A 16,261-nucleotide genomic window follows, 5' to 3' on the forward strand; every position below is an offset into this window, starting at 1 on the left:
AACCGACGACCTTTTGGTTAGCAGCTCAGGGCTTTAATTACTACACCACCAGGGTTCCTCAGTAGGGTTTTCAGGCATGTAAATCCTTATTAATACTGCTATAAGGCTTCAAACTCCTTTTCCCAGCTTCTTGCATTTTATGCTACCAGTTGTTGCCTAATCAGATTTCTTCTTCTCTCAGCTTCTTCTACTTATATCTACTACTCCTTTTTACATCCTCTCTTCTGGGAGTTGAGTACCAACAACCCTAAACCATGATAGAAGAGGCAAGATATCTATAGTTCTTTCCCTTAAAATGACAGCTTTTTAAGGGTGGTCCAGAGACCCCCTAGGGGCCCCTGAGACCATTCCAGGGGATCTGTGAAGTCAAAATCAAGGAGCCCTGTGGCGCAGTGGTTAAACATTGGGCTGGTAACCAAAAGGTCGGTGGTTGAAACCCACCAGTCAATCCTCGGGGAAAAAATGTTGCAATCTGCTTTTATATAAAGAGTTATAGTCTTAGAAACTCTATGGGGCAGTTCTGCCTTGTCCTATAGAGTCGCTATGTGTCAGAATCGACTCGACGGCTGTGGGTTTCGTTTTGGGTGAAGTCAAAACTAAATTTTCATAATAATACTATGATGTTATCTTCCTATTTTGCTCTCATTCTCTCATGAGTATACAGTGGAATTTTCCAGAGGCCACATGGTGTGATGATGTCATCACTGTAATCCAAATAGAATGTGTGCTTGTATGTTCTCATATTTTAAACATTTCTCCATTTTTAATTTCTAAAACAGTCAATATTGTTTGATAGATTGATAGATATAACCCACATAAACGAAAGCTATTTGAGGTCCTCAGTAATTTTTAAGAGTATAAAAGGGTCTTGAGACCAAAAAGTTTAAGAATAGCTGGAAACAAAGTGGCCAGTATCCTGAAGGTCATTGTGGGATAGGTGGGCATACCCAAATGACGGAGGTGTGGAAGAAGCATGGTGAGCCGTTTCCTCCCCTTAGTCAAGCCCCTAGAGATTTGGTTTGGGGAAGGCACACAGGATAGTGCTTGTCTGGGTCGTGCCTCTGGACTTGAAAGTGCCTCTGTATGGAGCAAAGTACAATTACAGTAATTAGTTGGTGAACTGACATGTTTCAGGTCTAGTTGAGGGATGGTTATTCACGAAACAGTCTTACTCCTATATGGCTAAGGGAACCTGAGTAGAGCTTACTCCCAAAGTTTACTTCCTGAGATGCCTTTCCACTCAGTAAACAATGTGTTTCATGGTGGTGTTCTCCTCAGCCACCAATTGCTACCTTCCAACTAAAGGATTAGTAGATAACTAGATAGATTACCCGGGTTTAGTTTTTCTTTCAGGGTTGACTCACAACTGATAATGATATGAGAATATTTCTGGATAACCATAGTCACCTCCTGAAAAAAGCAAACTGCCTTACCTTAACTAAAGTAGTCCATTTCCTCTCAAAGGAAGTACACTGCAAAGGTAGACATTTGTGTACCTTTAAATTGAAATTGAGGTGATTAATTTAATCGAGCTAATTAAATTTAAAATTGAAACAAAATAGTGTCTTTAACACCTAAATTACTGCTTAAAAACAAGTTTTCTCCTGTTTTTGTATTTTTTCTGTCTTTGTGTTTCTTTCTGTAGGGTGTCTATAGAGTCATTTAAGCATGGAGCTCTGAGAGAACAACTGGCTAACTTGGCCACAAGACAAAAGAGTCTTTTAGTTGTGGCAAAAAAACAGAGAAGTATAAGCCTGAAAATTCAAAACTATAAGAATGTCACATCATTGTCTGGACTTAGCTTGAGGAAGCTGCCATCTAGCCCAGAGATCTCTAATGAAGAGGACAGCCAGAAGCTTACCAGTCTGGAAAAATCAGTACAGCCCCTGTCAGGTTCACTTTCCCCTGCCAACCTTGTTTCTGGAAACATGCAGGAAGCACAGTTGCCTCTGGAAACTTGTGTTACAGTTGAGAACGACAGCCAGAATACCAGTATTGGCCAAAATTCAGAGACAGTGAGAAGGGAAGAATTTTCTGGAAATAAGCAGAATTCGAAACAGAATGTCAGTGACTATACCTTGGATGGGTTATCAAAATCCAGTCATTTAGATGGCACTGAGAAGATTAAATTACCATCACAACCTATTGCTTTTATTGCGCAAGTAGATTATTCACAAAAAGAAAACGATTTTATAAAAACTACAGCCAAAGGGTATGAATCCTGCCACCCTCCCACAGTTACTGGTGCCTTAAATATTTCAGAAATCACAAGTGTACTTGCCCAAAAGGATGCCCATCTATCAGCTGTTATTTGTGATCAAGCCCTTTCCAATTATGATCCAAAAACAAGAAACAAGAAAACAGCTTCCCAGCAACCACCTAGGGCAGCATCAGAGTCTCCTGCACATCAGAGAATTACCGCCTTAGACAGTGATACGATGCATCAGATGAAACCATATCTTAAAAAATCAGCTTCTGCTGTTCCATGTGCAAATGACAGTCAGATCACCACCTCTGGGTCTGGCCGTCAACATACTATGAAAAAGCCTTTAAACTACAGCACAGCTCCTAAAAAGAAATGTATACAAATAAAGGATCTAATATTACTAGGAAGAATTAATCCCGGAAATAACATTCTGGAATTCAAAACACAGGTATCATACTTAGTTTTTCTTTAAAATCATGTAAATTTTATAGATGAGTAAATATTATTGTTACATAGACTAGACATTTAGCTCTGATTAGAGAAATGGAGTTTGGCAGGCCTTCCTGAATGGAGGGCCACGACCATTGTATTCTCAGCAAGTGACATCATGCTTCAGAATAGAACTAGTCAATTTTATTGCAGAAGGAAGGATTTAAAAACAACATAAAAATAATAAATTGGTTCCAAAGTTTTGGGAACTAAACCTGTTGCCCTTGAGTCGATTCCAACTCATAGCAACTCCATAGGACATAGTAGAACTGCTCCATAGGGTTTGCAAGGAGCAGCTAAGGTGGGTTCAAACTGCCAACCTTTTGGTTAGCAGCTGAGCTCTTAACCACTGCGCCACCAGGGCTCCTTGGGAACTAAGGTATCCCCTAATAAAGAGGTAGGTATGAATTCATCTTCCACAGAAGGTCAATTTAGAACCAGGTAATGACTTGGAGATTGGCTAAATTTAATTCAGTTAACTATCAAATGTGTATAAAAGTAGAGGAGAAAAAAATGTTCTATTGGAAATGCCTGCAAAGGAGGCTCCCTCTCCCCTTTCCCTACATTTCACTTTTTAATTCAGAGTGGCAAAGACTGCAGTCCTTGAAGGCTTCTTTGCTTATGGAGCAGTCCAACAGAAATCAATACAGGCTAACTGTAATTTAATTTGAATGTCCCTGTTTCCAGTCCTTTCCATTTCTGAATAAGAAGCCTTTCCTAGATAAAAAAGCCATTGAGTCAGCTCTGACTCATGGTGACCACATGTGTGTCAGAGTAGAACTGTGCTTCATAGGGCTTTCAATGGCTGGCTTTTCAGAAGTGGATTGCTAGGCCTTTCTTTCCAGGCGCCCCTGGGTGGACTGGAACCTCCAACCTTTAGATTAGCAGCCAAGCACATTAACTATTTGCATAACCCAGCTTTACCTATAGGTTAGGAATAAAATAATTTTAAAGTTCCAAACTATATTTTTAAGACCAAATTAGTGACTTGATCTCAGATCCCTTAATTGTTCCCGTTTGCTCACCTGTTAACCAATTTACTACTAAGTATATCCACGTCAGATTAGCAAAAGCAACTGAAATTTTAATTAGTAAATTAATTACATTAACTCAAATTTTGATAGTTATGGCTACTTTTCCAGATCAGCTATAATAAAATTTTAATAGAATTTTCATATTTTAGCTTCCTTTAACAGCTTTATTGAGATGTAATTAACATATACAATACACTGCATATATTTAAAGTGTACAATTTGAAAAGTTTTAACATGTATATACCTATGAAATCGTGACCACAAACAAGATAATGAGCATGTCCATCACTCCCATAAGTTTTATATACCTTCTTCACACCTCTCCCTTCCCCAACTGATTACCAGACAATTATTGATCTACTTTCTACCCCTATACATTAATTTGCATTTCTGAAAATTTTGTATAAGTGGAATTATACCATATGTCCCCCTGCCCCAACCTTTTTTTTTTTGGTCTGGCTTCTTCCTCTCAGCATGATTATTTTGAGATTCATCCTTGTTATAGCATGTATCAATGGTTTGTTCCCTCTTAATTGCTGAGTACTAGTCCATTGTCTGTTTATACCACAGTGTCTTTATCAGTTCATCCCTGGTGGACATTTGGGTTGCTTCCAGTTGTTGGTTATTACAAATAAAGCTGCTGTGAACATTGGTGTGCAAGTCTTGGTATGACATAGACTTTCATTTCTCTTGGGTAAATACCTAGGAATGGAATGGCTGGATCATACGGTAGGTGTACATCTAACTTTTTTAGAAATTGCCAAACTGTTTCCATAGTGTTTGTATCATTTTATATTCCCAATAGCAGTGTGTGAGAGTTCCAGTTCCTCCATATCCTCATCAACACTTGGGATAAACAGTCTTTTTAATTTTAACCATGCTAGCATGTGAACATCCTTATGGTTTATAATTATAGTTTTAATGTGCATTTCCCTAATGATTAAAGACCACCACGTGTCTGTCAGTTTGTCATATTGTGGGGGCTTGTGTGTTGCTGTGACACTGGAAGCTTTGCCACTGGTGTATCAAATACCACCAGGGACACCCATAGTGGACAGATTTCAGCAGAGTTTCCAGACAAAGACAGACTAGGAAGAAGGACCCAGCAGTCTATTTCTGAAAAGAATTAGCCAGTAAAAACCTTATGAATAGCAGCAGAACATTGTCTGATACAATGTGGGAAGATGAGCCCCTTAGGTTGGAAGGCACTTAAAAGACAACTGGGGAAGAGCTGCCTCCTCAAAGTAAAGTTGACCTTAATGATGTGGATGGAGTCAAGCTTTCAGGGCCTTCATTTGCTGATGTGGCATGACTCAAAATGAGAAGAAACAGCTGCAAACATCCATTAATATTCGGAACATGGAATGTACAAAGTATGAATTTAGGAAAATTGGAAATTGTCAAAAATAAAATGGAACACATAAACATTGAAATCCTAGGCATCAGTGAGCTGAGATGGACTGGTATTGGCCATTTTGAATTGGACAATCATATGGTCTACCTTGCCGGGAATGACGAATTGAAGAGGAATGGCATTGCATTCATCATCAAAAAGAACATTTCAAGATCTATCCTGAAGTATAACACTGTCAGTGATAGGATAATATGCGTACACCTATAAGGAAGACCAGTTAATACGACTGTTGTTCAAATTTACGAACCAACCACTAATGCCAAAGATAAAGAAATGGAAGATTTTTACCAACTTCTGCAGTCTGAAATTGATCAAACATGCAATCAAGATGCATTGGTAATTACTGGTGATTGGAATGCCAAAGCTGGAAACGAAGAAGGATCAGTAATCGGAAAGTATGGCCTTGGTGATAGAAACGACACCAGGGATCACATGGTAGAATTTTGCAAGACCATCGACTTCTTCATTGCAAATACCTTTTCTCAACAACATAAACGGTGACTATACACATGGACTTCACCAGATGGAAAACACAGGAATCAAATTGACTACATGTGTGGAAAGAGACAGTGGAGAAGCACAGTTTCATCACTAAGAACCAAGTCAGGGGCTGACTGCAGAACGGACCATCAGTAGCTCATATGCAAGTTCAAGTTGAATCTAAAGAAAATTAGAACAAGTCCACAAGAGCCAAAGTACAACCTTGAGTATATCCCACATGCATTTAGAGACCATCTCAGGAATAGATTTGACACATTGAACACTAATGACTGAAGACCAGAGGAGTTGTGGAGTGACATCAAGGACATCATATATGAAGAAAGCAAGATGTCATTAAAAAGGAAAGAAAGAAAAGACCAAAATGGATGTCAGAAGAGACTCTGAAACTTGCTCTTGAACGTAGAGTAGCTAAAGCGAATGGAAGAATTGATTAAGTAAAAGAGCTGAACAGATTTCAAAGGGTGGCTCAAGAAGACAAAGTAAATTGTTATAATGAAATATGCGAAGACCTGGAGTTAGGAAACCAAAAGAGAGAAAACACTCGGCATTTCTCAAGCTGAAAGAACTGAAGAAAAAATCCAAGCCTCGAGTTGTGATATTGAAGGATTCTACGGGGAAAATACTGAACGAAGCAGGAAACATCAAAAAAAGATGGAAGGAATACACAGAGTCACTGTACCAAAAAAATTGGTCAATGTTCAGTCATTTCAAGAAGTAGCATATGATCAGGAACCAGTGGTACTGAAGGAAGAAGTCCAAGCTGCACTGAAGGCATTGGCAAAAAACAAGACTTCAGGAGTTGATGGAATACCAATTGAGATGTTTCAACAAATGGATGCAGTGCTAGATGTGCTCACTCTATGTCAAGAAATTTGGAGGACAGCTGCCTGGCCAACGGACTGGAAGAGATCCATATTTGTGCCCATTTCAAAGAAAGGTGATCCAGCTGAATGTGGAAAATATTGAGCAATATCATTAATATCACATGCAAGTAAAATTATGCTGAAAATCATTCAACAGCTGTTGTAGGAGTACATCAACAGGGAACTGCCAGAAATTCAAGCCAGATCCAGAAGAGAATGTGGAACAAGGGATATCATTGCTAATGTCAGGCAGATCTTGACTGAAAGCAGGGAATACCAGAAGGATGTTTACCTGTGTTTTATTGACTACGCAAAGGAATTCGACTGGGTGGATCATAACAAATTATGAATAACATTGTGAAGAATGAGAATTCCAGAACACTTAATTGTGCTCATGAGGAACCTGTCCATAGAGCAAGAGGCAGTTATTAAACAGAACAAGGGAATTCTGCATGGTTTAAAGTCAGGAAAGATGTGTGTCAGGGTTGTATCCTTTCACCATACGTATTCAATCTGTATGCTGAGTAAATAATCCGAGAAGCTGGATTATATGAAGAAGAACAAGGCAGCAGGATTGGAGGAAGACTCATAAACAGCCTGCGATATGCAGATGACACAACCTCGCTTGCTGAAAGTGAAGAGGACTTGAAGTACTTACTGATGAAGATCAAAGACTACAGCCTTCAGTATGGATTGTACCTCAACATAAAGAAAACAAAAATCCTCAACTAGAACAATAAGCAGCATCATGATAAACAGAGAAAAGATTTAAGTTGTCAAGGATTTCATTTTACTTGGATGCACAATCAACACCGATGGAAGCAGCAGTCAAGAAGTCAAACAACATACTGCACTGGGCAAATCTGCAAAAGATGTCTTTAAAGTTCTCAAAAGCAAAGATGTCACTTTGAGGAATAAGATGCGCCTGACCCAAGCCGTCGTATTTTAAATTGCCTCATATGCATGCAAAAGCTGGACAGTGAATAAAGAAGACCGAAGAAGAATAGATGCCTTTAAATTATGGTGTTGGTGAAGAATATTGAATATACCATTGTTAAAACGGCGTAGGGACAGTGTCTGACCTCCTCCAACCCCACGGGGGGAAGGAGAACCAAAGTCAGCAGATCAAGGCTGACTCCCGTGAGGTAGAAGCCAGACAAGCCTCCTCTCTCTGCTATCTTTACTAATTCTGACACCAGCCTTCCCCCACACAGCACTCTACTTCTCTGCTGTGTTTGATAATTCACTGCAATGGCCACACAGAATTCACAGACCATACTCACGATTCATGCGTTTATTAGGGAAGTAACAGTTACAATTCAGGCTCAGGAACACTCAGGATACAGTTCTTCCATCAGGATATCCTCTCCCAAGCTGTGCTCGCAGGCCCGCCTCTCCCTGGCCCTCAGTGTCTGCTCGAAGGCGCTCAACATTCTCCGTCCATGGGCCGGGAAGCCCACCGTGCAGTCTCCTGCTGCTGGGTCTCTGCTGCTGGGTCTCTTCTTGCTTGGTGATGGTGGGCTGCTCCCTTCTGCTCTGGAACTGGCTCTTTTTTAAGGCTAAACTGACCAATCCCCTTGGATTACCCTATCACGCAGTCCTGCCCAATCACTTGCATGGGAGTTACAAGACCATGGCTTGAAGGGCCACACACAAAAGTAATCCACTGCAACCATGGATGCCATAAGAATGAACAAATCTGTCTTGGAAAAAGTATAGCCAGAATATTCCTTGGAAACAAGGATGGGGAGACTTCATCTCACATATTCTGGACATGTTATCAGGAGGGACGTGTCCCTGGAGAAGGACATCATGCTTGGTAAAATACAGGGTCAGCGAAAAAGAGAAAGACCCTCAACGAGATGGATTGATAACAGTGGCTGCAGCAATTGGCTCAAGCATAACAACGATAGTGAGGATGGCATAGGACCAGGCAGTATTTCCTTCCGTTCATAGGGTCACTATGAGTTGGAGCCAACTGGACGGCACCTAACAACAACAACGACAGTGATTAAAGTTATTGAGCATCTTTTTGTGTGTTTATTTGCCACCTATATTTAATGTTTGGTGAATTGTCTGTTGAAATCTTTAGCCTGTTTTTCATCTGTTGTCTGTTGTCTTACTATTGAGTTTTGGAAGTTCATTATTCTAAGTACAGACAACTAATTTTTAATCTTTATTTTTGTTTTATCTTTTACTTCAGGAGACTACCCACAAAGCCAGTATTTTATCAAGTGGTAAAATTAAGGTAGAGAATGGTCAGATTTATCAAACCCCAGTCACCTGGCTCAAAGATCTCCTAGGAGGCGACTGTTCTGTGACCTGGAATTATGCTTGGAGTAAGGTGGGTCATTCTCAAGTTTATCTTTACCTTCATAGTCAAATGGAAAGGAACATATTTTTTGTTGGTGAAACTATTTCCTCTCCTTTTCTTTCTTTTTTAAGAAATATGAACAATCTCCAAGCTAGCTGTTGTCCTCATGTGCCCCTCTGTGATATGCTACATGCTTTCTCCTGCAGTTCTATTTGCCAGAATTCTCCATGGGCAGTGTTGCACAGTGGCTGTGCTTCCCCTTCCATGCTTTTCAACTAGTCTCAGAAACTTTAATGTTCCCAATCTTCCCCTTTTATCCACCCAAGTGGTTTCAGGGCTTTGTGAGTCTACATAGAAAATTTGGGACCACTGGTGTATTAATGGTGCAGTGGTGCAGTGGTTAATGCAGTTGACTGCTAACTGAGAGGTCAGCGGTTCAAAACCACAAGTGGCCCCACAGGAGAGATGTGGCAGTCCGCTTCCGTAGATATTTACATCCTTGGAAACGCTCTGGAGTCCCTACGAGTCGGAATCGATGCAACGGCAGTGCGTTTTTTTTTTTTTTTTAATTTGTTTGTTTTTTTGGTGTTTTAATAATTTAGTTAATACATGTTTCTAGTATTCTGATGAAATAAAACTTAATTTTCCCCTAAAGACAAAAGGAATGGGCAAGGGGTCTGAGACCACAGAAATTATTGTGTACTTTTATGCTTGAACTTTGTCTCATCCGCAAAATGTGGATAAAGTCCAATGATCATCCACCTCCAGATGTCCATGGCACCAGTTTGAAAGCAGTATTAGAATGATTCACCCAGGAAAGTGTGAATTATCAGACATCTACCATTACTGTTTCAACAGAATAGCAGATACCTCCTACCTCCACTAGCCATAACAGTAAGCCTTAGTGCACCAGTAACAGGCGGCACACCTTCCTCTCCTGTTTTTTCTCCAACCCAGGTCTGCCCACCCTTGCTCCTAGACCCTGCTCTCAGTCTGTATACCCAGACTTTGCAGGCTGGACTCCTAGACCTTTGTGGTGGGTATTAACAGCACTGTGTTTCAGTTTCCTGACTTATATCAGGACACTTTAGATTTTCTCTGCTAGATAGTCTCTGTGCCTTTTTTTTTTTCCTAAAGTTTTTGTTGTCGTTTTTTTCCTTTCCCACTCCTGGTGTCACCAGGCCATCTGCTTTCAGTTCATCTTTGCCCCTTTGCCTAATCCTTTCCATGGATTCATAGTTCATAGTTACATGTTAGTAATTAATATCTTGCCCGTGGAATCTATGCTCACAGCATGAATATGGGACTGATTGCTGTATCATAGATTCTTTTGAGCTCGACATGCCTGTTCTGCAGTGTGCCCAGTGCTGACTCAGTTCTCCCGCCTCTTTTTCTCTGTTGTAAATACTACTGCATTTCCTGCTTTTGAATAGTTGTCTGTGACATCATTTGGCCCTCACTCTGTACTAATGCCTCATTTACATATAACTTTGCCTTTGGTCCTATTTTATCAGCCAAGCCATTTAGAGTCATACTGTTTAGCACTAATGTGATGGTGAAGCCAAATGCAAATGTAGACACTAAAATTCTTGAATATAAAGTATTCATACAGGTTATCTGAGCAAGACTTAGATTATTATTGTTATTTTTTAGATTATCCTAAAAATGAAAACAGAGTTTTAAGAATTACTAAGGTACATTCACATACTTCTAGTAAATACCCTAGACTGAGAAACACAGCCCCAGTGAGTTTCTTTACAATATTTAAAAACCTCTTTTAAAGTCTTCTGTTTTAAAGTTTACCACAGAAACCTCTGCCTCCTCTTGTCCTGGGGTGACTTCTGAATTCACAGTCACTTCTTGATGAAGGGAGCTTTTTGCTACATTGGTAAATACGAACATTCTTACAAGTTCAGAGGATGGTGGTGGGGATATGAGGCCTGGGGTGGGTAGTTGTCACGCAAGAAATGCCAGAAAACGAGGACTTGCTCTGCATCAGTCCGAGTCACTAGACAGATGACTCATGCCTCCTACCCAGCAGTTAGGCTGCTGCACAGCTTTACTAAGGAAACCCTGATGCTTACTTAGTCCCAGCGGGCATCACAAACTCCTCTGGCTGCCACAGCTTCCCAGCTGTGAGGCATCATCCTGATGTAGCAGAGTGAGGCCTGGGTTCAGGGACAGGAGACCAGGCCTCTAGTCCTGGTTCTGCTCATGATAAGTCACATGATCTGGTCAGCTGCTTTCCATCCTGGACACGTGTTAGAATCACTTGGGGAGCTTTAAAAAACTACCAATGCCTGGTGAATGCCAGGCCTATAAATTTTAAGCTAATAGTCCAGGTTGGAACCAAGTGGCAGTATTTTAAAAAGCTTCCTAGATGATTCTAATTGCAGCCTGGCCTGAGAACCACTGATCTAGGTGAAGTCATTTAACCTTTTAGAATCTCAATTTTCTTGTATATAAAATAAGGAGTAGTACTGAATAGTCTCTAAAGACTCCCCCAACTTGGAGATTCTAAGACTTGCATAGTACTATGTGGTTTATAAAGCACTTTTCCAAATATTCTTTCACAACTCCATAAAGTGGGAAGGTTAACCCTATTTATGGATGTAAAAACAGTTATGGGAGGTTAAGTGACCTGATTAGTATAATGATAAGTGCCACTAAGATACAATCAGGACTAGAACCTTATCTTCTAATATTTTCTCTATATGTTCTTTTCTGCATTTAAAATAATGGCTCAAGGGAGGCCAACATTCCTTCATTGGAAACAGAGGTTACCTGAACTCAAAGAGCATACAGTATCATCTAGCCTTCACAAATAATGTGAAAGGCTTACTGCTGTCTCTTGTCTGGAACCGCATAGCAAGTGATCTTCCAGGGTGGGGATTGGGAGGAGGTGGGTACTGATGAAGATGAACTTCACTTCTCCTAGGAACCATCTCTTCCAAGGCAGTTAGTGTACTTCCATACCACTTTCTGTCTTGTCTTCTGAATTCCTAGAGAAATATTTCATTTGAGAAATATTTTTATTTTCTTAGCCAAAAATGTCTTTCTGTGTTAAAATACACTTAAAAGAAAACCTACAATTTCCTTTTGTTTGTTTGGCTTTTTTTTTTTTTTCCTCCCTGAGATCAAAAACAATTATTCTTTCCTCTTTTTTCCTCCCAGGGTAGTGAAAATTTGTAAGACTTGGTTCTTAAAACTCGAATTGGAGTTAAAACAGTCATTGAATCACCCATGAACAGATTCCCATTAGTCAGTACCAACAAATGGTTTTTTTGAAGACATACCATTTGGACTGATAGTTTCAAGTAAAATGGAGCCCCTACAGGGAAATAAATTCTTAGACACTTCTTTAATATTCAGAGGCAGGTTATGTTTTATATTTTATATGTTAGTACATAAGGTGTGGAGAAACACTGGCTACTGCAATTAATAGTGACAGTTGATACTGTATTTTTTCAGAGACCTTACTAAAAAAAAAAGTTGATAATTTCATTTACCTCATTAACTCTATTTCCAGAATAGTGGTGGCTAAATCATGCATTCCAGCTCGCTTCCTTGCTTCTTATTCCACCTAAACACACACACACATACCACTTCTTCCCTAAGTATGATACATAATATTAGGGAATCAGCATAGACTGATTTCTGAGGAATAATGGTCCTTCTGCTTTAAGAGCTTCAGGGAAAGAAAACATCAGTGGCCTTAGGATAGCACTCCTACAGTCCTCACCTTTTATAAAAGCAACAGCACAACAACCTGCAGATATCCTCACAGAACACATTTTTACCCTAAGCTCCATCTCTTTTACTTGCTCTCATCTAGGGGAAGATGGAGTTCTACTGGCTGTCTTTCATCAAAATGGGTTTTGGATGGCAACCAGAGATTGCTGGAGACTGTGTACTCCAAGACCCTAAGAAACTAGCCTCCAGCTTTTCCCATGTACGTCTTTCAGAGCAAGCACATGAGCTAGATTTGGACCCAACAAGATCTGGTTCAGGATTCAGAGTTTGAGTTATATGTGAACATGATGACTGTTTGCCCTTAGGCTCTGGAGCACAGTCACTATTATGAAATACACAATTTCCAGATGTGACCTCGTACCTGTTCATTCATTATTCTTGTTCAATAAATCACTCCTACCTTGTGGAAAATTTTAACTCAGTGCATTGTCTTAAAGCTGTATTCTTTGTATGTCTGAATTATCGCCAGTGGTATGTTTAACACCTATAGGGACTCGTAACTTCTAAGGCTACTAAGGTACAAGTTTACCACCTAATGTTACCCTAATAACTAACTGATAAAAATACACTTTAAATCTGAGATATAGGTACAAACAGACTGAGCCTGCAGTTTGATGAGTGTGTGAGATGTACTGGACATTGTTAGAGCATACAAGTAGCAGTTGTCATCAAGTAGATTCCCACTCATGGTGACCCCATGTCAAAGTAGGGCTGCTCTCCATAGGGTTTTCAAGGCTGTGACCTGTGGGAAGCAAATCACCAGGCCTTTCTTCCAAGGTTCTTCTGAGTGGATTTGAACTGCCAACTTTTCGGTTAATAATCGAGCATCTAACCATTTGTGCCACCCAGGGACTCCTGTCATGGCATAACAGGAAAAGAAAAATCTATTGTTTTTAACTATTGGTTGTTTGTAGAACTGACAAATGGCATTCTTGGGCCTCTCCTCTTCTTCTTCCAAGGCTAGTGAGGAGAAGTTAGCACACTGGGTGGGCCAGATCTTCTCCATTTCCATTACCAGGCTTTGTTTGGTTATGAAATTGAACCCAAAGTATACTTATACCTCCCAGATCCCGTAGGCCTTCCTTATTCTGTTCAATTTAACAAACATTTATTGAGCACTCGGATGTACTAGGAAGTATGCCAAATGCTTTTCATGCATTGTCTCTTTAAATCCTTCAACAACTTAAAGTTTTTTTGTTTTGTTTTGTGTTATTTTGTTTGTTTTACAAAAGCATAAACTGGGACTCAGAATTTAAGAATCTTGCTTAAAAGCTGGAAATTCAGAGTCTTTGAACTAGTATTGTCAGGCACTATGTGAAGTGAGGGTATAAAAATGAATATGACACAGATCCTGTCCTCAAGAAGTTAATAGTCTAATAGAAACAGACACATTAACACATAATTTTCATTTAAATGTGATAAAGTATGGGCTATAACAGAAGTATGGGTGCCGAAGTTATGGGAGCCTAGAGGAGAGTCAGTACTTGAGCTTATAGCTTACGGGAAGATGCAGTTCTACTCTGTCCTATAGGGTCGTTATGAGTTGGAATTGACTCAGTGGCACACAACAACAACAGCATCGTGGAGGAGGTACTGTTTGAGTTAATACTTGATGGTTTTCCTACAGTGAACTAACCTTTGGGGTATATTATCAAATTGCCCTAGAATTAAGAGTGAAGAAACCAAAGATCCTTGAGTCCAGCATATTTCTGGCAGTTGTTTGCCAGTCTGCCTCAGCCCAGCCCATTCATGTGTAGATATTTCTAAGCTCTGATCCTTTGGGCTGATAGATAATGTCTGAGTTCACATATAAATGGGCAGCAAAGCACAAAATCAAATTTTGGATGTATAGACCTGAAATGTTATTAACTTAATCAGTTAAGCATCTGAACTTTTTCAAAATTACTATTACTTTTATGGCGTAATTTTATTAATGCAACATTAATTTTTTTTAATGTTATAAAGTAGCAGGTGCTGGATTAATGGTTGTTGAATAAGTGAATGGATGAAAGAATTAATGATATACAACAGGGGTCAACCAATTTTTTTCTGTTAAAGAGCCAGATAGTAAATATTTTAGGCTTTGTGAGGAGCCTTGTTGGCACAGTAGTTAAAGCACTCAGCTGCTAACTGAAAGGTCAGCAGTTTGAACCCACCAGCCGCTCCGAAGGAGAAAGTTGTAGCAGTCTACTTCTGTAAAGATTTATAACCTTGGAAACCCTATGAGGCAGTTGTACTCTGTTCTATAGGGTCACTATGAGTCAGAATTGACTCAATGGCAATGAGTTTGTTTGTTTTGGTGGGCATATGGTCTCTGTTGTAAGGACTCAATTTGTTGTAGCACAAAAGCAGCAACAGATATTAAGAAATGAATGAGTATTGTTATGTTCCAGTTCCTTTACAAAAAAAAGATGGCAGGCCAAATTTGGTAATAGGCTGTATCAACCCATGATATACAACAATGAGTACTTTAAAGAAATTATAATGTACAGTAGATAGATGTATTTTCCTCTTATAGAATGTGTGAATTTTTTAATTTTGTGCTTAATTATGTGCAGGTAACATACCTTGGGAAAGAGCTTTCAAAGTATGTTTCTGAAGAAGTACCTGTGCCTCCAGAACCAAACTTGGTACTGCAGCAATGTCAGCCTTCTCTTCTAGGTATGTGCAGACCAACACCCATTTCTTTTTCTTATTTTTTATTTTATTGTTGTACTTTAAGTGAACGTTTACAATTCAAGTTAGTCTCTCATACAAAAATTTATACATAGATTGTTACATGACCCTAATTGCTCTTCCCATACTATGACAGCTGTCTTAGTCATCTAGTGCTGCTATCACAGAAATACCATAAGTGGCTGGCCTTAACAAAGAGAAATTTATTCTCTCACAGTCTAGTAGGTTACAAGTCCAAATTCAGGGCCATCAGCTCCAGGGGAAGGCTTTCTCTCTTTGTCGGCTCTGGAGGAGGGTCCTTGTCATCAGTCTTCCTGGTCAAAGAACTTCTCAGGCCCAGGGGCCCCGGGTCCAAAGATTGCGCTCTGCTCCCAGTGCTGCTTTCTTGGTGGTGTGAGGTTCCCATGTGTCTCTGCTCACTTCTCAATTTTATATCTCAAAAGAGATTGGCTTAAGACACTATCTAACTTGTAGACCTCATCAACATAACTGCCGCTAATCCATCTTATTACATCATAGTGATAGAGTTTACAACACATAAAAAAATCACACCACATTACAAAATGGTACACAATCATACAATACTGGGAATCATGACCCAGCCAAGTTGACAGATGTTTTGGGGGACACAGTTCAATCCATGACAACAGCACACTCCTCCTTTCCACCCCTGATTTCCCATGTCCATTCAACCAGCTCCTGACCCTCTCTGCCTTCTCATTGTCACCTCTGGGCAGGAGCTGTCCGTTTAGGCTCATGTATCTACTTGAGCTAAGAAGCACACTCTTCACGAGTATCCTTTTATGTCCCATAGTCCAGTCTTATCTTTGTCTGAAGAGTTGGCCTTGGGAATGGTTTTAGTTCTGGGTTGACAGGGAGTCCGGGGGCCACACTTTCTAGGGTTCCTCCAGTCTCAGACCATTAAGTCTGGTCTTTTTACTAGAATTTGAGTTCTGCACCCCACTTTTCTCCTGCTCCATCAGGGACTCTCTGTTGTGTTTCCTGTCAGGG

General features: G+C 39.9%; 1 protein-coding gene across 1 annotated transcript in view; it reads left to right on the forward strand.

Annotated features, from left to right (window-relative positions):
- Positions 1–16,261, forward strand: part of ANKRD31 (ankyrin repeat domain 31) — a 159,039-nt gene that overhangs the window by 128,030 nt on the left and 14,748 nt on the right. Inside the window, exons 21-23 of the mRNA XM_023729515.1 lie at positions 1,646–2,654; positions 8,711–8,851; positions 15,133–15,235. Coding sequence (XP_023585283.1) covers positions 1,646–2,654; positions 8,711–8,851; positions 15,133–15,235 — 1,253 coding nt within the window. The remainder of the gene's footprint in view (positions 1–1,645; positions 2,655–8,710; positions 8,852–15,132; positions 15,236–16,261) is intronic.

Source organism: Trichechus manatus, unplaced genomic scaffold, assembly GCF_000243295.1.
Source record: "Trichechus manatus latirostris isolate Lorelei unplaced genomic scaffold, TriManLat1.0 scaffold00029, whole genome shotgun sequence".
Lineage (NCBI taxonomy): Eukaryota > Metazoa > Chordata > Mammalia > Sirenia > Trichechidae > Trichechus > Trichechus manatus.